The sequence below is a fragment of the Aquarana catesbeiana genome, linkage group LG06 (assembly GCF_042186555.1).
Source record: "Aquarana catesbeiana isolate 2022-GZ linkage group LG06, ASM4218655v1, whole genome shotgun sequence".
NCBI lineage: Eukaryota > Metazoa > Chordata > Amphibia > Anura > Ranidae > Aquarana > Aquarana catesbeiana.
The window spans coordinates 392928228-392953665 of NC_133329.1; the positions used below are offsets into that span (position 1 = coordinate 392928228).

The window sequence follows — 25438 nt, forward strand, 5'->3', positions numbered from 1 at the left end:
GCATGTGAAGCCCACTAGTAGCATCTTCCTGGATAAGGTGTTGCTGGCTACCCAGCGTGCACCTATCGATCTTGTACATAAAGCACAAAGTGCGGCGCACGTATTGCCACTCGACACTAAAACCTGGATGCTGTCCTCATGGCTTTTAAAATGTAGCAATACGTAATCCTCATGTAGTTCACTAAAAAAAAAATTGCCTCTCTAGCCGCCTCCGCCGATCACTACTGCACAGACGCCAGGGTACCAAATGGCAACAACAGCCTGGTTACCTTTTTTAAAGATGGCGCTTCCATCGCGTCATTTCCTGTTAGGAAATAACGCGCCGCTTTCAGACAGCAATGCCCATTGACTCCTGGGATTGATGACAAGCATCTCCCAGGAGCCACTGCGCGTCCAGAAATGACATACCTCGCCGCGGCAGGGTACGTCAGAAGGGAACAATTAAGCCATTAAAAAAAAAAAAAAAAGGTAAATAAAAAAATAAAATCAAGAAATACCCAATACGTTATTTACATGCAATCATTGACTAGATGGCGAAAAGTCTTTAATATGGGTGAAACGTTTTAATGAAAAGGAAAGGTTTGATTTCAAAGATGTCATCAGTATGTTGATGAGGGGGGAAAGAAGGAACCAGAGAAAACAAAATTTAAGCGCGGGGGGGGGGGGTGTGTATCTGGAGATGGGCTGCATCAGATTTATTTTTAAACTTCCATTTATGTAAATGGAGTGACCTTAGCACAGCTGCAGTATGTCTGGATAGCAATCATTGTACTTGTTGGATGGACTGTGGCCACTCTCTGTATCTCCAGGCAGGGACACAAGTGGTACAATCTCCGCAACGTGCTCAACAAGAAAATGCTGAAGCCAACAGAAGCCAGAGCCTACACCGGGAGCATCAATGAGGTGGTGACGGATCTGATGGAGAGAATTCAGGAAATCCGCAGTGAGAGCTCCTCTGGAAATACAGTCCCTGACATCGGCAATCTCTTCTACAATTTCACCTTTGAAGGTATGTCATACAACAGAGACCTTCTCTGTTTTTACAGGCTGTATGCCAAGTGATAGTGGACCAAGCGTCAGATATTGTTTTTTTTTTTAAGTTAAAGCAGTATTCAACCCAAAAGCAAAGATTTATTATATTGCAGATTACCATTTCTAAGATGTGATGGCTGCATTCGTTTTCTTTTTTAGGCTTTTTTAGTCTGTTGTTTTTCAAAAGACTCTCAAGCTCTCTTCCAGATGTATCAGGTTACATGGATGAGCCAAATTTCGAATTTCTGAAATTTAGAATTTTCGAATTGTCCAATTTCCAAAATTCTCCAATTTCCAAAATTTTCCAATTTCCGAATTCTCCAAAATTTCGAATTTCTGAAATTTACAAATTTCTGAAATTTCTAATTTTACAATTTCCGAATTTCTGATATTTAGAATTTCTGAAATTTCCAAAATTTCTAATTTCTGAATTTCCAATTTCTGAATTTCCAATTGTTGAATTTCCGAAATTTTGAATTTCCAATTTCCGAATTTCCAATTTCTGAATTTCCAATTTCCGAAATTCAGAACTTGGAATTTTCCAAAATTCAAAATTCCGAAATCTCCCATTTCGAATTTCCGAAATTTCAAATTTCTGAAATTTTGAATTTCCAATTTCCGAAAATCAGAACTTCGAATTTTCCGAAATTCGAATTCCCGAAATTTCCAATTTCCAAAACTTCAAATTTCGAATTCTCCAATTTTCGAATCTTCCAATTTCCGAATTTCCAAAATTCAGAATTTCGAATTTTCCAATCTCCGAAAATTCGGAAATTGGAAAATTCGGAAATTCGAAATTTCGGAATTAAAAAAAAAACGAATTCAGAACTAAATGAATTGCACATGTCTAGCTGCTGCCAGTCACCTATTTATCCATGTATCTTTCATTCCTATCCACAGTTGCATGTGCATTATTCCACACGTCCCATATCTTATGATATTTTTGTATCCCTCCTCTATGCTCATACATTATTTTCTCGTAGGGTATCACTTAAGTAACTGTTTTCATCCATTGGTTTACCGAAGATGGTTCCACCTGCATCCACCTTACCGCTATTTGCTTCCATGATTTTAATATATCTAGGCCATATCTCCTCTTCCAATAATCCCAACAGGCATACCTCCTCATTACATGGGATCGATTTGCCCACCACATTCGACAGCTTTCCTATTACCTGCTTCCAATATCTTAAAGTGTGGTCGCAGTTCCACAATAAATGTAGGAAATCTGCTCCCTCTTGATGACATTGCAGGCAGTTCAATGTAGCCCTACACCCCATTCCAAATAGTCTACTTGGGCTAAGATATATCTGATGCGTCATATATAATTGAATTCATCTATTATTAGTCGCTGGTGAGACCGTCAGATGTATAGAGCAATGGATAATACAGTTGTGAGTCTCATTTGTTAAAAACATTTTTAAAAAATGTCTTCCTTTTAGGACTCTCCTACATCTTATTTGAGGCCAGATCTGGTTGCCTTAATAAACACATCCCTCCGGAGACCCAGAAATTTGTCGCTTCCATCGCCTTCATGCTGAGAAACTCCGTGTATGTCACTTTCATGCCGCTATGGACCAGACGGGTCTTCCCCTATTGGGAGCGATATCTCTCCGGCTGGGATACCATCTTTGCTTTCAGTAGGTGGATGAAAATTCTAAAACGGTCTAATCGCTATAAAGATGATGTTTATCATATAAGAAAAAATAGAGCCTTCTGCTGACCAAAGCAACCAGGCAAATGCCGATTCCAGAACAATTCATTTTTTAGTTTTGGATAGAAGTGGACTTTGCAGATATTTTTACTCACTTCCTGTTGCATTTCTGGGACAGGAACTGAAGGTAAATCTCCCCAACAGGACACAGACAGCAAAATATAAACGTATTGGGTTTTGAACTCTTCCTAATCTATCCAAAATGTAAAAATAATTAAAAAATTAATTCATAAAAGGTGTTTTTTAAAATTGCATAGCCATTCTCCAAGCGAATACGCGTGTTAATGTGGAATGTGCGAATTAAAAAAAATAAAAGTTCCATAAGCCGTTTTCTCTTCTGAACAGTTGCTCTTTTATTAAAAAGGTTCTTTATGTGTAAATCCAAAATCTTTTTTTTTGTGTTGGAAGAGGTAGAAAAGCATTTTAGAAACCCCTGCTAGGTTTTTATTGCTCTAGAAAGATAAATCCAAGAGGCGCTGAGACTTCTAAACGTATTTGATAAATAAGACAGAGAAAGCGCACTCATTCAATGAGCTCAATGGCTCTGGAAAGGCTGATTACATCAAGCAGGGAACTCAAATGTGATACACACAGAGGATGATTTACTAAAGACAAATCCGCTGTGCACTGCAAGTGCATGCATTGTATACATACAGGATACATTATATAATAAATTGTATACATACAGGATACATTATATAATACATTGTATACATACAGGATACATTATATTGTACATTGCATACATACAGGATCCGTTATATTATACATTGTATACATACAGGATACGTTATATTATACATTGTATACATACAGGATACGTTATATTATACATTGTATACATACAGGATACATTATATAATAAATTGTATACATAAAGGATACATTATATAATACCTTGTATACATACAGGATACATTATATAATACTTTGTATACATACAGGATACATTATATTATACATTGTATACATACAGGATACATTATATAATACTTTGTATACATACAGGATACATTATATAATACATTGTATACATACAGGATACATTATATAATACATTGCATACATACAGGATCCATTATATTATACATTGTATACATACAGGATACGTTATATTATACATTGTATACATACAGGATACGTTATATTATACATTGTATACATACAGGATACATTATATAATAAATTGTATACATAAAGGATACATTATATAATACCTTGTATACATACAGGATACATTATATTATATTACAGAATACATTATATTATACATTGTATACATACAGGATACATTATATTATATTACAGAATACATTATATTATACATTGTATACATACAGGATACGTTATATTATACATTGTATACATACAGGATACGTTCTATAATACATTGTATACATACAGGATACATTATATAATACATTGTATACATACAGGATACATTATATAATACTTTGTATACATACAGGATACATTATATTATACATTGTATACATACAGGATACATTATATAATACTTTGTATACATACAGGATACATTATATAATACTTTGTATACATAAAGGATACATTATATAATACTTTGTATACATACAGGATACATTATATTATACATTGTATACATACAGGATACATTATATAATACTTTGTATACATACAGGATACATTATATAATACTTTGTATACATAAAGGATACATTATATTATACATTGTATACATACAGGATACATTATATAATACTTTGTATACAGGACACATTATATTATGCATTGTATACATACAGGATACATTATATAATACATTGTATACATACAGGATACATTATATAATACTTTGTATACATACAGGATACATTATATAATACTTTGTATACATACAGGATACATTATATAATACTTTGTATACATAAAGGATACATTATATTATACATTGTATACATACAGGATACATTATATAATACTTTGTATACATACAGGATACATTATATAATACTTTGTATACATAAAGGATACATTATATTATACATTGTATACATACAGGATACATTATATAATACTTTGTATACAGGACACATTATATTATGCATTGTATACATACAGGATACATTATATAATACATTGTATACATACAGGATACATTATATAATACTTTGTATACATATAGGATCCATTATATTATACATTGTATACATACAGGATACATTATATTATACATTGTATACATACAGGATACATTATATAATACTTTGTATACATACAGGATACATTATATAATACTTTGTATACATACAGGATACATTATATAATACTTCGTATACATACAGGATACATTATATTATACATTGTATACATACAGGATACATTATATAATACTTTGTATACATACAGGATACATTATATAATACTTTGTATACATACAGGATACATTAGTCCCCTTTCACACGGGGTGAATGACTGGTCCGTCTCCGGTCACTGTGCTGAGACGGACCTGTCAGAGTCCCTTTCTCCTCTATGAGGAGATCGGAAGAAAACGGACAGCCTGTCCGTTTTTCATCCGATCTGACCCGCTGGACGGATGGTGAATGTATCGCCATCCATCTGTTTTCAGCAGATTTTGGTGGATCGGATGTCAGCGGACACATCCACCTCCCCATAAAGGACAATGGGTGGCCCGATCTGGTCCGCCTGTAAAACGGACAGGCAGACCTGATCGGTCCGATCTTGTGAAAGGGGCCTTCTATTACACATTGTATCTTTTTCTCCTTGTTAGGGGTTAAAACTGTAAACACAGAAAAGGGTGTGTAAAAAAAAATAAAGATAAAATAGCTAGATCAGGGTTTGGTCAGGGTCAAAGGTCAAGGTCAGAGTAAAAGCCAGGGGTCAAAGGTCAGTGCATTTTCTGTAGGATTAAAAACAACACATTTTTAAATGTAGTGTCAGTTAAGCCTCGTACACACGATCAGATTTTCGGCAGGGAATTGTGTGATGACAGACTGTTTGCCTAAAATCCAACTTTTAGTACGCTCCATCAGACAATTTTTGTCCAACTTTCAGGCCAACAATCGTTGGTTAGCAGGCTAGTAAATTTTCGGCGGACAACGTTGTCAGATTTTGTGTCGCGTGTACACAAGTCCGTCACACAAAAGCTCGGAATCAATGCTCACCAAACACGACATTAGCAGAAGGTGCCCAAAGGGTGGCGCTCAAGAGCTGAAATTCCATGTAGTATGTCACTACATTCATGTTTGCTGGCCGACAATTGTGTGCCGTTAGTATGCAAGACAAGATCCCGGCCCACGCCCTTCGGACAAAAGTCTGACGCTCTGTCTGCCGAAAATCCAATCGTGTGTACGAGGCTTAAGTGTCAGTGTGTGTTAGAAAAGCAGAGTGCACACTATTTTTTCTGTGTCCTACTAGGGGAACAAACATCAAATGATATACACATACGTGGTATTGCTGCACGTACAATCGTCAGGAGCATTAATATTGCAAGAAATATACAGTTACATTTTATATAATGATATTTTGTATTATTTTGTCCCAGTTTTCCTTTGCTGCTATTCCTACATTGAGATACTTGTTTTACTATGATTCCAAGCTCTTATCTAATACACATTTGTCTGGTAACTTGTCCCACTGAGTCCACTTAAGCCCTGCTAGTGATTCCAACCCCAGATGAAGGGGGAGGGGGGAGTGTTGGTGCTGAAATGCATTGGCTGTCATTACAGTAGTGGTGACCCTACCCATGTGAAATGCTAGGCTGAAGTTATAGATGTATGAGGAATTGCAGGATTTAACCTGAAGCTTCTGTCTGATTCTCCTGCAGCTAAAAAGCTGATTGATAAGAAGATGAATGAGATCCAGGAAAGACTGGAGAGAGGAGAGGAGGTGCAGGGAGAGTACCTGACCTACCTGCTGTTCAGCGGAAAACTCACCATGTCCGAGATATGCGGCAGCGTGGCCGAGCTGCTGATGGCCGGTGTAGACACTGTAGGTAACATATATATTTATCTAAAGCTGAACTCCTGGCATGGTCTTTATTGCAGACTTACATTGGCCCAGTTTGAACCAATTTACACTTTATTGTCAAAAGTATTGTGACGCCTGCCTTTACACACACATGAACTTTAATGTCATCCCAGTCTTAGTCCGTAGGGTTCAGTATTGAGTTGGCCCTCCCTTTGCAGCTATAACAGCTTCAACTCTTCTGGGAAGGCTGTCCACAAGGTTTAGGAGTGTGTCTATGGGAATGTTTGACCATTCTTCCAGAAGCGCATTTGTGAGGTCAGGCACTGATGTTGGACGAGAAGGCCTGGATCGCAGTCTCCGCTCTAATTCATCCCAAAGGTGTTCTATCAGGTTGAGGTCAGGACTCTGTGCAGGACTGTCAAGTTCCTCCACCCCAAACTCGCTCATCCATGTCTTTATGGACCTTGCTTTGTGCACTGGTTCAAATCATTTGGTGGAGGGGGGATTATGGTGTGGGGTTTTTTTTTTTTTTTTTAGGGGTTGGGCTTGGCCCCTTAGTTCTAGAGAAGGGAACTCTTAAGGTGTTAGCGTGCCAAGACATTTCAGACAATTTCATGCTCCCAAGGGGATGGCCCCTTCCTGTTCCAACATGAATGTGCAAAGCAAGTTCCATAAAGACATGGATGAAATGCAGACTACTATAGTAATTTACAGCATCCCTAGTGGCCCTCTGGATATCAGATATGCATACTTACAGCCTTAAATCGAGGCAAGCTGGCCCAACTTAAACTGATTGTAAAGGCTCAAGTTTTGTTTACCCCCATTCAGTCTATGCATAAAGGTAAAAAACCTTTTGTCTGCAGCAGTTCCCCCAGCCCACCCCCCACCCACGAGTGCAACGGCTCTCCTAGGTCAGCCATTGAGCCAATGAGGAAAGAGTGGGAGCGGGGTTGAGCCGCGCTTCGTGTGTGAATGGGCACACAGAGCAGCGGGTCTGGAGCGAGAAAGCTGGTTGCTATGGGGGCACTCGGCAGGAGGGAAGAGCCAGGAGCACTGGTGGGAGGGGGACCCGAGAAGAGGAGGATCTGGGCTGCTCTGTGCAAAATCACAGCACAGAGCAGGTAAGTATGTTAAGTTTTTTTTTTTGTGGTTTTTTTTTTTTTAATCTTCCTTTAATATCCCTTTAAATGTCCTCCACCACCTCAGGAAGCACACACAGCTTCATATCAGATGTAGCTGACCACCTAATTAGAAGTGGTCAATGCAATAATGCTCCAGGAATGGTTCACAGGAGACCCGATCCACCACCATGTACATTTAGCTTTGAACTTACCCACACAGAAGTGGCCAGATAGTGAGAAACAGCAAGCTCCCAATGGTATATCTCATGGGAAAAAACAGAACCCTCTCATGGTTCAGTATGTTCGTTGCCTCAATTTTATTAGGTGCAAAGAAATAAACTCACACGAATCCAGATAAAACCCACGCAATGTTACTATTCCAAAGTTTCAAATTGATAAAATGACCACGCTCTGTTACGGTACGTGGTGACATCACTCGCCTAGCTCCACCCTACGCGTTTTGTCATTTTAAGAGGTCGTCACACCCCTGACCCTCTACACTTTATGTTTTTAAAAGTATACAATATCTGGAGTTAATGTATTTAGTTTCTTTATAACTTGACCATAAAATTCACTTTAAAGTGGTTCTAAAAGCAGAAGGTTTTTTATCTTAATGCATTCTATGCATTAAGAGAATGAAAACCTTCTGTGTGCAGCAGCCCCCCTAATACTTACCTGAGCCCCATCTCGATCCAGCAATGTTGCACAAGACACTAGGCTGTCCGGGACTCTTCCTCCCCGATTGGCTGAGACACAGCAGCAGATGCCATTGGCTCCCGCTGCTGTCAATGAAAGTCAGTGAGCCTCCACACAGTGCTAACCACGCAGTGCCAAAACACCTAAAACCCTAAAAACGCTAAAACCCTGCAGTGCTGCCAGGTCCCCCCCCGTCCCGCCAGCTGTCGCAAAGGATGCTTTCAGGATGGAGAGCGGGGAAGGGGCTGGTAAATGTGTCATCTATAGGCCCCTTTCTTGTCTTGATGAATAGAGTCAGTGATCTGTACCGATCTGTACTCACTTTCTCTGTCTCAAAGATGAAGATGTTTAGACCCCTGATATTTCACCAAAGCCCCCAACGGGGCTTTCAAAAAAAAATTAGTAAAAAAAAAAAAATACTAAAAAATGAAATTGTAAAAAAAAAAAAAAAAGGTAAAGAATAACACAAAAATTAAATAACAAAAATAAAAAACTGACCCCAGTGGTGGAACTACCAGGGTCGCAAAGGTCACACCTGCGACCGGGCTCTAGTGTTTTGCCACAATGAGGAGGAGGTTCTGCCGGTGGTCAGAGGGGCCCTTTATGGTTTCTTGCACCAGGGACCTGAAGGTTCTACTTATGCCTCTGGCCTGAACCCAATAATTTGGAGAGATGTCCTCGTATTTTGGCCATATAGGTTGGTATGATGGCCAGGTGTCCATGAACATTTAGGCATATAATGTATAAAGCCGTCTGTATTTTTGTCTTCCTGCAGACATCAAACACGTTGACCTTTTGTTTGTATCACCTGGCGCAAGACCCGGAGTTGCAACAATCCCTACATGAAGAGGTGGTCAGAGTTGCTCCAGCAGAGTGCATACCCACAGCTGACGATATCTCTCAAATGCCGCTACTAAAAGCCACGATCAAAGAGACTCTACGGTATGCTTATTGGATTAAACTTCCCCCTAAAGGCGGACATTGACTGTTTTTCACTTCCTCTATCTTGCTGCTCCACCCCCACATCAGCAAATTGCACACAAAAATGTTTTTCTTAGAGGTGTATATTTAATCCTGTCCTTCCACCTTTCTCGTCTAGGGGGGGAAAATGCTCCCCCACCCCGCCCCACACACAAAGCCTCCGGGGGTACTCACATTGTATATCCCAGGAGGCTTCAGGCTATGTAGAACCCACTGTACATCATGTGTAGTGAGACTTCTGATATCCTGATGACATTGTTTGAGCTCAACCCCACAGGAAAGGTAAGGGGGGGGGTACATAATAAAATTATAAGGCTACAGGCTATGTAGAACCTACTGCGCATGCGAAGTGAGCTGCTAGGACCCTGAAGAGACATCCGAACTCCTGATGAGGGTAGGTTGTTTCAGCTCAACCCAGCAGCAAAGTTTAGAGGGGGTTCATAATAAAATAAAATGTCCCACTTACAAAACATACTTGCGGCTTAGACATACTTTGAAATTTTGGATATCATGAATATTGAATACCTTTATTTTTTACATTAAATAATGCTTGTCAGATGCATCCTCTGTGTTGGTTTTCTATATTGTATGGACTGTTGTACCATCATCCTGGCTAGTCAACACTTTCTAAGCACATCTCTACAACAAAGCTTTATGGTCATTCAAGACGTGTTATTGTAGCTCCTATATTTGTTCCGATATCTTAATCCTACATGTTTCGCCGTGTGGCTTCCTCAGGGACAAACATGGTTTCATTCATATAGAAGCCACAAAACCACGTTTTTCCCAGAGGAAACCACACAGTGAAACATGTAGGATTAAGATGTGTGAACAACTATAGGAGCTACAATAACACGTCCTGAATGACCATAAAGCTGTTCATGTATTGTATAAAATAGTTTTTATGTACCCTTGTAACTTTTGGAAATTAAGTTTGGAAATTCGAAAATTTGGAAATTTGGAAAGTTGAAAATCCGAAAATAAGAATGAAAATGTCTGTCATTATTCAAAATAATGAAAATCCCAAAATTCGAAAACTAGAAAATCTGAAATAACTAACTAATAATAACTATTGAATTATACATATTGGAATTTCCTTTCAAATTTGTCTGTTAGTGAACAGAACGAGTACAAATCCGAAATTACAAATTATCTGAAATAGCGAATGCCATATCTAAAGGAATGGAATATAATGATCTAGTAAAAATAAATAACAATAAAACCTTTTTATTATTATTATTGATTATTAATTTGTTCCATTCCATTTGTTTAGATGCGGCATTTGTTATTCCGGATAATTCGTAACTTCAGATAAATTTGTATTCATTACGTTCACAAACAGCCAAGTTTGAAAGGAAATTCCAATAACTATAATTTAAGTTAGTTATTATTTAGAATTTTACTGATTTTCTTTCAGATTTTCACATTTTCGGATTTTCGAATTTTTGAATTTTCGAATTTCGGAAATTCAGAATTCGAAAATTTGAAAATTCGGAAATTCGAAATTTGAAAATTCGGAAATTCGAAAATTTCCAAATTTTCGGATTTTTGAATTTTCAAATTTTCAAATTTTCAAATTTCCAAATTTCAGAAAAAAGCAAAAAAAGAATGAAACGAAAACTAACAAATTTTTTGTCGTTTTCAATAGGAGTTCTGTAATTATGAGGTTGCCAGTAAAAAACGTGCTCCGCCAGTAAATTGTCCATGTTTTGTCAGTAAAAAAATGCTGCGGGAAGTTGGCAACCCTGGGCAGGCTCTTCAAGTAAATGGGCTGCCCTATGCTGTCAGATGAAAAAACGCACCAAAAAACGCAACGTGCAGGTGTGAGTGGGGTCTGAGCTGGACACAGCCACTGCTCCCAATATGACATCTGTGTGGGTGCATTCCCCCCCGAGTTTGAGGCCACCCCTCACCCCCTCCACTTACGCAGATGTCAAAATGGGAGCAGCTGTGTCTGTGCTGCAGCTGCATCACAATTGATATGAATGTGACTGTCTGTGCATCCTGTGTGCACAAACAGCGCCCTCACATGGATGTACGCTTTGATACACCTGTGTGAGTGAAGTTTATATATCCATTTACAATCCAACATAGATAATAAAATACTTTTGCTTTTTCTCCCATGCAGGCTGTATCCTGTCGCGGCTGTCAACGGCAGAATGATCTGTGAAAAGGAGGTCGTGATTGGTGACTATTGCTTTCCAAAAAAAGTACGTTACCTGTACCAAATTTATAACTAGAGTTTATCCTTTGCATTGAGGCGCTCCTCGTGTTATTTTTTTTTTTTTTAAAAACCTAGAAAATGTTTAATCGAGATGAGCAGAGTAAAGTGTCTGTGCCCGAGCCAAACAATCGGATTCCATCTGTCATTTTTCTAATGTGGAATCTGGTTGCTTTGAGTACAAGTTCCTCTTTAAAGGAGCACTCCACCCAAATAATATTTTAGTTATAGGTGGAGCTTGATGGGTTGAGTAGGCCCCCTTACTTCTTATATGCCTTGAATAACCCAACAGCAAGATCTCCCTGCTACAGTTATCAACTCACAGTGATCCCACCAACAAAGTCCCCAAGAATTAGAAGAGACTATCAAGGGGTTTACCTCTCCAGCACCCACCTGTAGGCAAGTGCAGTATACTTTCTCCACTGCAGGTGGCGCTCATCTGCAGCGGCATTACAGTTGGAAAGCAAGTAAAGAGGCACATGGTTCTATGGAATAAATTTGGTATTTGAGGTTGGAGATTTCACCATATACACCACCTCCTTTAAATTACTTCAAATATTACCAAGGACAGAATTGGAGTTTGAAGGTGCAAACAATCAATGAAAATTGATATTAAAAAAGTACATAGTTTTTATGATTTGCAACTTTTCTGGATACCTTCCCGCTTGGGCACGAGATGGCCAGGCCGCTGCATTCTGCCCCTCCTAACAGGCATTGTCAGTTGGGCTGAAACCTGCTCTCTACGGACTGCTAGACCTGTGATTGTTCCTGGTTGGGGCTGTTTTCACACCGGGTTTATTGTGAACTGTCTTGGCTGCACCCACCTACACACCAAATGCTGAAATATCACTTTTGGGTGGACTGACCCTTAAGTCAAATTATAAATGTATTTGTTAAAAAAAAAAAAAAAAAAATTGAATCTAGGCACACCCCCCTACTCTCTATTCAACCTCATGTATCGTCCATTTACCAGAATCAGATGTCTAGATCCCTGCTGGTTGTTGCATTTCCATGCAGTCATATTTGTATCTCTTCCCACAGACTCTGTTTGTTCTGAATCATTATGCCATCTCCAGAGACGAGGACTATTTTCAGAACGCGGACAAGTTCCTGCCCCAGAGGTGGCTGCGCGATGGCGGGATGAATCGCCATCCATTCAGCTCCATTCCGTTTGGCTATGGGATTCGGGCCTGTGTTGGGAGACGTATTGCCGAGCTGGAGATGCACCTGGCTTTGGCTCGGGTGAGAAAATAATATTAATTAAGTAGAAAAATGGTACTCAGTCTCTGAAAAATACCTGTTCAAGTACACCTAGCATCAGATAGCTCTGTTCATATCTGCCGCTAAAGAAGTATGGGGCCCCTAGTGGCCTAGTTGTGTCTAGCTTTAATACTTTTAAGTCACTTACCCAAAATAATCAGCTACCTGTGATCATTCAGAGGAGAGACAGAATGACAGTCTGCCTATGTGAACAAGGCAGACCGCTGTTCTGTCAGAGAGGAAGAGAGAGATCTTGTGTTCCTGCTGATCAGGAACACATATGTCTCTCTTCCTCCAGTTAAACCATCCCCCACACAGTTAGAAATCACACCCTAGGAGCACACTTAACCTTTTGATCATCCCATGATGTTAACCCCTTCCCTGCCAGAGTCATTTATACAGTGACAGTGCATTTTTTTAAGCACTAATCACTGTATTGGTGTCACTAGTCCCCAAAAGGTGTCACTTAGTGTCAGATTAGTCCTCTGCAATGCCGCAATCCCGCTAAAAAAATCGCCATTACTAGTAAAAACAATTAAAATAATTCCAAAAGTCCATAAAAATATCCCATAATTTGTAGATGCTATAGATTTTGTGCAAACTCATCAATATACGCTTATTGGGATTTTTTTTTTTTTTTTTTACCAAAAATTGAGCTAATGCATTCTCTGTAATTGGAATCTATGACAGATGCTAATGTTTCTCTGTAAGCTGTACTGTTTTTTTTTTTTTGTTTTTTTTGTTTTCTCATAAACTTCTTTGAGAAAAAAAAAAAATGTTAAGATCTGCTTAGGTTGGACCAGCAGACCCTCCCGCTCCAGAATCAGTCTGTAAAGGACATGGGAAAACAAACCACAATGTCTTTAAAACAGAAATTGGTAGGAACCTGCAACAGAATGTGTTATAATCCACGCAATGTACAGTACATACAGTAGATCACCCAGTACATATTTTGCAGTTCTGGTTCCCAAATGACATGACCTGTATTGTTTTATCTTTGAATACGACACTCTAATTCTAGCCAAAATCCTTGTCTCCTATTTGAATAAGGTCATACTTTCTCTAAGTAATCCTGACCAAACAGGCTTTATGCCTGGGAAAAATACTGCCATGAATATTAGGCGTTTATTTATCCAGACATCTCATGAAGAGACGGCGGGGCAGTGACTGGGTGAGCGGCAACTAGTTAAACTACGTAGAGGGTTCTTTACTGTAAGAGTGGCAAGGATGTGGAATTCCCTTCCACAGACGGTGGTTTCAGCAGGGGGGGGGGTATTGATAGTTTCAAAAAACTATTAGATAAGCATCTGAATGACCGCAACATACAGGGATATACAATGTAATACTGACATATAATCACACACATAGGTTGGACTTGATGGAATTGTGTCTTTTTTTTCAACCTCATCTACTATTTAACTATGTAACACTTCCAGGAGTGCTGGATGCCTGTGGTTACTTCCCCCAAGACCCACTTCACTGGCAAGTCCTGTAGTGACATAGGGGTCCAAGGAAGGAACCACAGCATCCAGCAGTGGGAACAGTAGCATTTGACACTCCCAGAAGCGTTGAATGCTAGACACTGACAGATGTTGCAGCACTGGAACTCAGGAGAGGTAGGAGATACAGGCTTCCAGAGAAGTGAGGTGAGTGTACTGACCTTCTACTGAAGGGAATTTAGATTTTTTTTGAGGCGACAGACAAGAGCTCTAGACACTGAACTTTTGCACACGTGCAGTGGACAAATCCAAATATACTAATTTATTTCTCATTGAATGTTGCAGATCATCAGGAAGTTTGAGATCAGATATAACCCCCAGGGGGGAGAAGTGAAGCCAATATTTAGAATCGTGATGGTACCAAGTTCGCCCGTCAACCTGGAGCTCTTGGAGAGACCAACCGGCTAGACGCCAGGTTCCTCTGCTATGGATATGGGCGGAGCTCAGTCATATGATCTTCATGATGGGGTTCCTATAGTGATAAAAACTAAGCAGAGATTAACTTTCTTTCATAGATAACAAATATGTTCGTAGATAAATATGGAATGGGGATGAGAGTGGGTCCTGCTCAACCCATAGGTCCGGTGGGATTTGCTGTTGTGTTTCCAACATCTAAGAATATAGAGGACAAGGTTTTCCTACTCTTTAAAAATGATGATGCATTTTATTGTGAATTCTAAGAGATGTGAGCATATCAATCACAGAAAAATGTAATATAATTTAGAATACTATGGGGAAGATGTAATCAGATTGCATTTTTATCTTATGGATAACGCAGGTTCAAGAAATATTCGGGGCAAAGTATCAGATGGCATTGATGGCTTGAGATCTTCTGCTCTCCAGGATATAGCATATATCAGTATAACAGACCTGTCACAAACTAAGCGTATGATGGAAAACACCAAAGCTGGGGTTACACCGTGTCTAGGGATGAACAAAATAAAGAATTTTAATTTCCCTGAAATTCTAGCAAAAATGGGGAAATTTGAAATTTTCAAAAAATGCATTTAGCTCAAGGAGGAAGATGAAATTAGGTGGTTTTGTTGTTTTAAAGGGTTTATTAATGTTTAAATGGGTTACTAAAGCTTTAACCACCTTGGACCTGTTCCTTTGGAAAAAACAGCCCCTCGTTAGCCTAATTATTTAGTAAAAAAATTTTCAGAAGGAATACAGCAAACACAAATAAATGTAAAATAAAACCTGGACAAATAGAAATAACATTACTTGAAATAAGCTTAACTACCCTAAATACCCTTCAATTTAAATTGTGAGTTTCCACTTTTGCAAAATCATTAATCAATTTTGCTGAGATCTCTAAGCTCCTTAATACTCATGACAGCCAATATGTAGGTCCAGAAACACAGAAAGAAGCAATTAAATGCAAATCTCAACTTTTTCTATAAAGGACAGCCTTTGCCACACCCCTTTCCACCCCTTGAGATTTCCTATTGGCCAGTCAGTTCATTCATCAATTACAAGAACAATAAAGGTATTGTTGGGTTGAGGAGGCTGGGCCAAGCTTAATTTTTTCGAAAAAAGTCAATACATTTGGATATAAATTCAGCTACCTATATCTCTGGATCTGTTGATCCTTGTGAAATGTGCGTTCTTTCTTGTTCATCAAAGGATCCAGGAATTCCTAAACGTTCAGGTTACACTGCTGACTACAGGAGGACTGGACACTGGCAAACAAAAAAACTGTACGCCAGCCCAGGATCACACCTTCTATTACCAGCATGGCTCACTGTTTTGCTATTGTCCAATGAGGAGGGACATCTTTTCTTCAGCTCTGCTGCTGTAAAGAAAAACAAAATAGTTTGCTAGCACTTTTTTCCACTCAAATTTTCTGAACCTCTGCAATAAGTTTCCCTCTGATTTGCAGCTACCCGGCATGGATGTCCTCAGCCTGACTTTTGGAGTACCATATCCAGATCCGGCACTGGACTGGACGTTGTGGAGATAGCCCTGAAGTGACCTCCAGGCAGTGGGTTCAACATGGGGCACTTTCCAGACTCAGTTCTCTTAAAAGTTGGCTGAAGAGCACTTTCCAGTTCCAGAGCTGCCTGCATTGCCTCACTTGCCCTGTCACTTAAGACTCACTCAGTGAGTAGCCCAGTAGGGACGAGAACCAGTAGCTACCTCCTTTTTTTTGTGTGCCATTATTCCCTGTTTTCTGCTGGGTGACGTGCCTCTTTCCAACCATTCATCATCAAGAACTGTTGCTCCTGCTTGTTAAGAGCCATGTAAAACTCCAGTCCTCGACGTGTTCTTGCTGCCTGCCTACAATGATTTTGGTGATCTCCAGCCATTTGACCCTCAATTGCTACCAGCTGTCCAGGTTTTATGAGTACTTGATGCCTTGCCTCTTACTCTGAGCCCTTCAATTGGCTTACCACACTGTGGTGGCAACATGTTTAAATTCAGACATGGGAGGTGGAGGGGGGCAGTCCTGCTGTACTGGATGTCCCCAGTTCACTTTACTAATAATTGGGGCTGCTGATGGTCTTCATGTTTCCAGCCTGAAGTCATGCTGTCCTGTATTGTTAGACTCTCTCCCTACCATTAGAGTCATCATTGGCTCGATCAGGTGCGGCTGGGTAATATGTCCTTTTTTTTTTTCACCATTACATGAAAAACTTTATTATCCAAATTACCTAGTTATTTGCTCACAGAGGCCACAAACCTGCTCCAGGGCCCTTTCCAATAGAACAACCAACAGCCTTACCTGCTTCTGAGCGACTCAGGTCCTTGACAGACGAGCTTAGCACTCAGAAGTCACAGTTTACTGCAATTACTACTGCCAAATTAAAAGATACTGTTTCAGCTTTAATTTATGCAGTGCACACAACTGTGAAGCTGGAGGATCAGCCTGTTGCTTCTACCACTAATGGTTCCAGTTATGGCTCATCTAAAACTCCTAAGGCTGAAAAGTGTCATTGCCCCAGTCCCAGTGACAGAAAAGTTTCAGGGGTAGTATTATAACCTGTTCACAGTTTCTAAATCAAAATGAGGCATTCATCCATTTTTAAATGTTTAGAGTAAAAAAATGTTCAAATGGAAACCACCAAATCTGTCATCCCCTCCATCCACCAGAGAGACTTTCTGGTTTCTGTGGACATCAAAGAAGCTTACTTGCATGTGCCCATCTTTCCCATTATTGATTTTTTATGATTTACCTTGAGGACATTACACAAGCAGCTAATGGTCCTGCTCTTTGGCCTTGGGTGTTCACTAAGGTTCTGGCTCCAGTGCTATCCCCGTTGCATTCTCAGCATTTCTATTATTGGATACTTAGACAACCTCCTGTTAAGGGAATAGCTGGCAAAGGCTCTGTTGTACAACATGTGCTAATACTTCAGTTGTTGCAGAGATGAACCTCTAACTTCAGATTTTGTTGCTGAAACTGATTCCTTGCTTGGAGTATCTGGGTTGGGTCCTGTACATGTCCAAGGCCGGAGTTCTCCTTCTCCTGGAGAAGCTTCAGGCTTCTCAGGTCCAAACTTCTCAGTGCAGGAGTTATCCAACTCAATTCTGCATGGCAGTCATAGGGGAAGACTTTTGTAGCAGTTCCTTTTCCTCAACTTAACTCTAGACATTCTATCATCGTTGAACAAATCTGTCTGGTCTCTGGACTGCCTGATTCAGTTAATGCCAGGGACCAGGCTATCCCTGGCTTTGTAGTTTAGGAATCTGGCCTTGAAGTCAAGGAGGGTCTTTCTGCCTGTTGTTTGAAAGACTCTCATGATGGGTGCCAGATGTGGGTCTGGAGGTATTCACCCCAGGATGTTCTCCATAGGAATCACCTCTCTTTCCTGCATCTGGGTCTGGACATTTATTTTATTTTTTTTTTAATTTTAGGACATTTAGGTTTCTAACCTTTCCATTCTGTTTCAGAGACCATTGGCCTCTCACTCTTGAATAAAGACCTTTATACAAGGGGTCTCCCATGTAGCTCCCCCTGTTTATTCCGAAATGACTCAATGAGATCTAAATCTGGTTATCTTTGTGCTTCAGAAACTTTCATTTAAACTCAATAAAGGCATTCCTTGCTCTATTCCAGTGGCGGCTGGTGCTCATAATTTTTGAGGTGGTGCAAACTGAAAAAAAACATCAATTGCAGCCTAACTATGCCCATCAAACGCAGCTACTGTGCACATCAATTGCCGCCACTGTGCACATCAATTGCCGCCACTGTGCACATCAATTGCCGCCACTGTGCCCATCAAACGCAGCCACTGTGCCCATCAAACGCAGCCACTGTGCCCATCAAATGCAGCCACTGTGCCCATCAAACGCAGCCACTGTGCCATCAAATGCAGCCACTGTACCCATAAATTGCCACCACTGTGCCATCAAGAGCAGCCACTGTACCCATAAATTGCCACCACTGTGCCATCAAGAGCAGCCACTGTACCCATAAATTGCCACCACTGTGCCATCAAGCGCAGCCACTGTACCCATAAATTGCCACCACTGTGCCATCAAGAGCAGCCACTGTACCCATAAATTGCCACCACTGTGCCATCAAGCGCAGCCACTGTAACCATCAATTGCCGCCAGTTTGCCCCATCAAATGCTGCCAGTGTCCCCCCCGCCCGGGACTTACCTGTCTTGGGTCAGCGCATTCCTCCACGCTCCCTCCAAGTCCTTGATGTCTTCTCCCGTCCTCTTCTTTAGGCATCCAATCACAGCGCCTGTCACTTCAGCCAATCAGGTGACGGGTAACCAGACCCGGTGCACCTGATTGGCTGAGAGGCGGGTCAGTGTTAGGGAACCGATTTATTAGATTCCATAACACAGCACTACGTAAGCAGCGAACGCACAGCAGTGCGCCCGCTGTTTACCCATTTGGAAGCCTATTAGAGCCCACGGCTCTAATCAGGACGCCTATTAGAGCTGAGGGCTCTAATCAGGCACTTCCAAAAACACCCCGATGTAATTCAGATGCCCGGCGCCCGACAAGGCGCCGGATACCTGAATAGGGGGCGGCAGCAGCGACAATAGATAGATTCATGCAATGCATGAATCTATCTATTAAAGATTGATGGGTGCAGGAGAGAGGGGGTGGCGCTCCTGCGCCCTCTATGGATGCGCTGCCACTGCTCTATTCCCACCCACAAGGTGTAGCCAACACCTCCACAAGGCGAATGTGTGAACTGGTGACCTTATCTTGCAAACATAGTTACATAGTTAGTAAGGTTGAATAAAGACACCAGTCCATCCAGTTCAACCTGAGTGAGTGTGGGTGCGTGTCTACAATTATCCCTATTTTATTTAAGGTACCCATATAGCGCAGTCAATTTACGCAGCGCTCCACACATATATCGCACACTCACATCGGTCCCTACCCTCAAGGAGCCCACAATCCAAGGTCCCCAACTCACATTCATATACTAGGGCCATTTTTTTTTTTTGGACAGAAGCCAATTAACCTACCAGCAACCCCTTTTGGTCTTCCAAAGGTGAGGGTGATGAGGCCCAGGACTTCTTTCTTGCCTAAGGTCATTTTAGTCTTTCATCTCACCCAGGCTTTGCTCTCGCATCCCTTTATCCAGCTCTGCTTCAACAAATTTCCCTTAATTGTCTAAATGTGGTTTGTGCTGTGCAAGTTGACATCTCAGCCACTGCTTCTTTTAGAAAAAAACAATTCCTTTTTGTCTTTCCAGATGAGTTCCGAAAGGGTGCCCGGGCTCTCGTTCTATCATTTATCATCATAGGTGGTTCCAATGTTCAAGATTACCGTATGTTCTCAAGGATTAGGTCCCCCTCCTCATGTTAATGCTCGCTCTACTGGATCTGTGGCAACTCTTGGGCTTTCTGGCATTAGGCAACCAGATTTGCATTCTAATCATACTTCACGAAGTTCTACCAGATGGACATTTCGGGCATATCTGATGCTAGTTTCAAGCCTAAGGTCTTTCGGGCAGGTCTTGAGTTGCAGGTGGTCCACAGTCTCCTGTTGTTTATGATAGGCCTGTTAGCAATTGTTGGCTGTGTTTCCCCTCCTCCTTCCATCAGTTGGACCGCTTTTGAACACTCCCAAGGTGTAAGACTTTCTGTGTCCCTCAATGTTCAAAAAGAATGTTGTACTCACTGTAAAATGCTTTTCTTGGATCTATAATGGGTCAGAGGTCGCACTCTTCTGTGTTTATCATCATGCTCTTGGTACCATTTTGCCTTGCTTGGCAGTAGGAAGGGTTATCCTAGACTGGCCTACTGTACAGTTTTTGTGTTTGTCATTGTCTAATCCTCCTGTAGGTGGCAGTATTACCCAAAGTTTTTAAGACTTCCTGTATCCATCAAAGAACTCCAAAAAAATTATTTTACAGAAAGTACAGAACTCCTATTTTTCACAGGAGGACATAGTGGTTTTCAGTTGACCTACTGAGGTTTCAGGCCAGGGCATTTCAAACTGAGAAAAACTTTGTGACAGATACATTTCACATACAAGTACAGTGCATTCAACAGTGTGAAGTAAACAAAAGACAGGCTTCAGCTCACATCACACCCGCGGATCACATCCCTCTGACATGTTTCAACCACATTCGGCTTACTGGTAGAGGAACCTCTATGTGGCCTATCGACAATTATGCCCAATGTGGGCAAAACATCTCAGAGGGGCTTGACCGATGGGCGGGCATTTGAGTTAAATCCTGTCTTTTATTTATTTCATACTGGAGTTGAATCCAGTGTGCGGCGATACTTGTATGCTATATTATATCTTGGAACGAGATGTGTCTCTCCCAGCACCTGAAAACAGAGTGTAAACCTGGGAGACTGATACCGCAGGCTTGGGGAGGCACCGATCTGTTAAATGGTTATAAAGTCTCATGTTCTTTCACCTTAATGCATCCTACGCATTAAGGTGAAAAACGTTCTGTGCTTCAGCTGCCCCCCAGACCCCCCACCCCCATTTTTCTTACCTGAACCCAATTGTTCCAGCTACAAGCACAAACCCATTGGCTCCAGCCACTGCCTCGGGTCCTCATTGGATAGATTGATAGCAGCAGGAGCTATTGGCCATTGGCTCCCACTGCTGTCAGTCAAGACCAGTGACATGGGAGTGGGGGGCGGGGCCGAGTCCTGCTGTCTGTGTCAATGGACTCGTAAGCGCTCCCACACAGTTGCCCCCAGGGAAAGCGGCTCTCGGGGGGGGCGCCCCGATGAAGAGGAGCCAGGAGCGCCGCTGGGGGACCCAGAAAAGGAGGATCTGGGCCACTCTGTGCAAAACCCTTGTTTGTTATTAAAAAAAATAAAAAAACAAACCTTTACAATCACTTTAAGGTTAAATTCTAGTCAGACATGAAAATGGAAAATGTTGCAAGCCTTATATTGCTCAAAACTATGTTCCTATTTTACTGGGATTTAAATAAATAAAGTAGTCACAGTAATGCAGTGTGTCTTTTTTTTTGCATTTCTTCTTCTCCACCTTCAAACATTGTGCTGGCAGACACCAGCTACTTAGAGCGCATACCGAAAGTATGGGCTGCATGTGGGTCCTTATACCCAAGGGAGAGGGGGCACTCACCAACTACGCCCTGCCTCACTTTTCTTTTTCTGGTGAAAGCAATTTGCTGGGAAAAAATAACTTTATGGTTGTTACAGCAAAGAGAGTGTGGCCAGTGGGGTGTCTGGGTCAGGTGCAAACAGACATAAAATTGCTGGATTGACCAGACTGTAAGTTGCTGGATCAAGTTGATATAACACCACACCTCATAATACACACTTTGCCATAGATTCACCCATTTAAAATGCGTGAACCTATGACCATAGGAGCCCACCTGACTGCTATGGGGCCTGGAATAGGAAGGGGGCCACCCTATTAGGAAGGCTGTTAATGCAGAACTAAACTGCGTCTGAGCACCACAAACAAAACAAAAATGATTTAATTTATTTTTAATATTCAAAGCAAACCATCCATCCATGTCTCCTTGCTTTATTTTGTTGAGCTATCACTTTGATGACCCCCCCCCTAGCATTTCAGGCTGCAGCCATCTTGAGTAAAGGCAGATAAATCATGTAGCATTTACTTCCTGGATCCCATCTGCCCTTAGCTCAGGTATGCCGGCAGGAAGGTGTGCTTAGCTGGGAAAGCCCCTCCTCCCTTCCTGAAGACTCCTGGGATGTATGACATTATTTGCCTAGGCCTGGAAAATAGGATGTGTCAGAAACCATGAACCAGACCGAGACAGAAGTACAGTAAAATCACATTTGTTTATTAATAATAATAAAAGGGTAGATAGAATAAGCGTAGTCAAAGCATAGCCAGAGTCCAGTAACCGGATAGGGTAGTCAGCCAGGCCAGAAGTCAGGGATCCAAGTAGAGGAACAGCAAGCAGGATAAGGAGCCAGAAGGGATGTCAGCAAAGCCAGTCTTTAAACAGGAACGCAGGAGATGGTTTCTTGTGATGTGACCAAGGCGAAGGCAAGAATGAAGTGAGCTGGAGATATTTAAGTAGGTGGGACTGACGAGCAGATCCACAACAGCTGGTTAACTGTGGAGAGAGATGGGAGCTGGCAATTAGCCGACAGCTGAGCGGCCAGCTCAGAGAAGGAAGGGCTGAGCCAGCCCTGACAGGAAGTAACTAAAGAAATGTGAAAAATTTTAAAAACAAGTAAATATAATATACCTTCCTATCTATTTACTATTGCTAGCAGCATAAGAATTAAAACTTGTCAATGTTGATTGGGAGAATGAAGATAAAGCGGAAAAATTGAAATAACACTCCTAAATCCGTATAAACTTGATTGGAAGAGAGAACGGGTAAAGAGCCACAGGGCCCTAATTCAGACTTTACAGGCAAGATGGACAATGATATAGTACAAAAAAATATTTTATTAATGTAGCGATGTAGTTGCCGCTAGTAACAAACAGTCCGCTGACATCCGATCCGCTAAATCCAGGCGGATGGTGGTCCTATTTTTCATCCGTCTATCGGATCTGATGAAACAGGCGGACAGGCGGTCTGTTTTCATCCGATCCCCCCCATAGAGGAGAGTGGAGATCTGACAGGTCCATCTCTGCACAGTGAGCGGAGACGGACCTGTCATCCGCCGACTCAGCGGGGATCAATGGATCGATCCCTGCTAAGCACACAGCACAAAGTTAAAGCCAGAAGATTGGAAGTGCATTGGCACTGAATATGAATCTCCTCCTGCATCTCCATGCAGACTGTTACTCCTCCTCTGCTTAACTTAAGACTATCTCTTCTTAGAATTCTCCTCCTGCACAAACTTGTTTCCTCCTACACACACTGGTTTCCTCCTGCACAAACTTACAGTTACCGAGTTAAAGTATGTGACATCTTCTTCTATTTGAGTAATAGGGACCCACTCTGAATAAGCCCCTAATCAGGATCTGGTTGCTCGCTGCTACTAGGCCTGAGGCCTGCAGAACCTCTCCCCGGAGGCCTAGTAGTTTAAAAGCATGACTTTAGATGGTGGACTACTGTTCCCAGCCAGCCCAACTTGCAAATCCTGTGCCCTCGGGCCACGTGGATTTGACACTGATCCCCACAGTCTCTTTTCTGATCCAGGACTCCCCATCATTCACCGTGTGTATGATGAAGACTCTGGTAATGACCGTGTAGAAGCAGAGTTCCCTTACAGACTTCCTGGCACATCGAGCCCTCCACTGTGGTAACACTCACCGACCTTCCACTGCCCTGAGTCCTTGATGAGGAACTTGACCGGACCATATGTTCTGATAGCTTCACCTGCCCCTCTGCTGCAGGAGTTCTCTACCACCGACCGTGTGGTGGCAAAGACATTGCCAATGACCGTGTAGAGGCAAAGTTCCTTCACAGCTCTCCCTGGGCCTCCTCCTGCGATCGGTACACCTCCCCCAGATGGGGATGTCATCCTGCTGCTGCCTAGCATTCCATTCCTCACTTCACCCAGCCGACAACTCCCCCAGTGGCATATCACCTCAGCTTATATAAGAGGCCCGCCCCCTGCCAATACCAATTGGGGATTGATCGGGGCTCCCACATAAGCTGCCTGCCACTCCAGTTCCAGGCCCAGCCCCTCTTCCAGAATCTTCTCTCTGGAAGCATGGGAGGTGCCCCAGAACTAGAGCACAGGTGGTCACACCCACTGCTACTCTGACCACTCCCAGCCACCAGATCAAAACAGACAGGCCTAGCTTGCAGCATAGGCCTGCCTAAATTTGCCTGTACTGACTGTCTCTAGTAAAAAACCATACTAGCACCTACCTATTGGTAGAGGGTGCTACATTAACTATAAGTCATATCAAACAGGTCAAGTAAAAAAGAATTAAAAACATGCGATAGTTCAGTAAACAGCAGAGAAACAAAAGGGGGGGGGGTTCCGGCGCTCCGCAACATGTGATGTCTAAGGTAAATAGTACAATGGTAGCAATAATAGCATATTAAAATAAGGCAGGTAAATTCTAGAATGAGGAGGCAGCCATCCTCAGAGGGTGTCCATTACCTCTGTTGATAATCAATGTTGAAAAAAGGAGGGGTGTGGAGGCGCCAACTGTGGTAGCTTGTTTATGCAAAAATAGAAGTTAGTGTAACAATTACACTTACTGGTTCGCAGGGTGGAGATGTTTCTTTGAGATGGAAAGTGTCCTGGGATGTGCTGTTATCTTGTTTCCGGCTCGGATTTCATTCCTTCAGGTGTCTGGGTGTGGAGTCTGTACACAGGCTGAATCGCTGCATCCAGTGCATGGAAAGCTCCACGCTGACCACTCTGGAGCGCGGAAGAGGAAATTACGTCACTGATGCATGGCAAACGTCCAGGCTGGTGTTGGGGATAATGCAGGGATAGTACAGGCTACGCGCTCGGGGCTAACAGCTCCTTCTACTGGCATATGATAGTAATGAGTATCTAGTGTAAACAAGAGAGTTGACACCAAATAAACAGCAGTGAGCCCCTGTGCGTCAACGCGTTTCGCTGTTTTGCTTCGTCAGGACACACT

The 25438-nt window shown here is 41.7% G+C and overlaps 1 protein-coding gene across 2 annotated transcripts in view; it reads left to right on the top strand.

Moving 5' to 3' along the window:
* The window catches only part of LOC141147197 (sterol 26-hydroxylase, mitochondrial-like), a 54892-nt gene extending 33008 nt beyond the window's left edge, over positions 1-21884 (top strand). For both annotated transcript variants that reach the window (XM_073634352.1, XM_073634351.1), the window contains exons 3-9: positions 810-1009; positions 2475-2672; positions 6573-6736; positions 9308-9474; positions 11642-11723; positions 12776-12976; positions 14779-21884. In XM_073634352.1, the coding sequence (XP_073490453.1) occupies positions 810-1009; positions 2475-2672; positions 6573-6736; positions 9308-9474; positions 11642-11723; positions 12776-12976; positions 14779-14901 (1135 nt within the window). In that variant the 3' untranslated portion in view covers positions 14902-21884. The remainder of the gene's footprint in view (positions 1-809; positions 1010-2474; positions 2673-6572; positions 6737-9307; positions 9475-11641; positions 11724-12775; positions 12977-14778) is intronic.
* The last annotated feature ends 3554 nt before the right edge of the window (positions 21885-25438 follow it).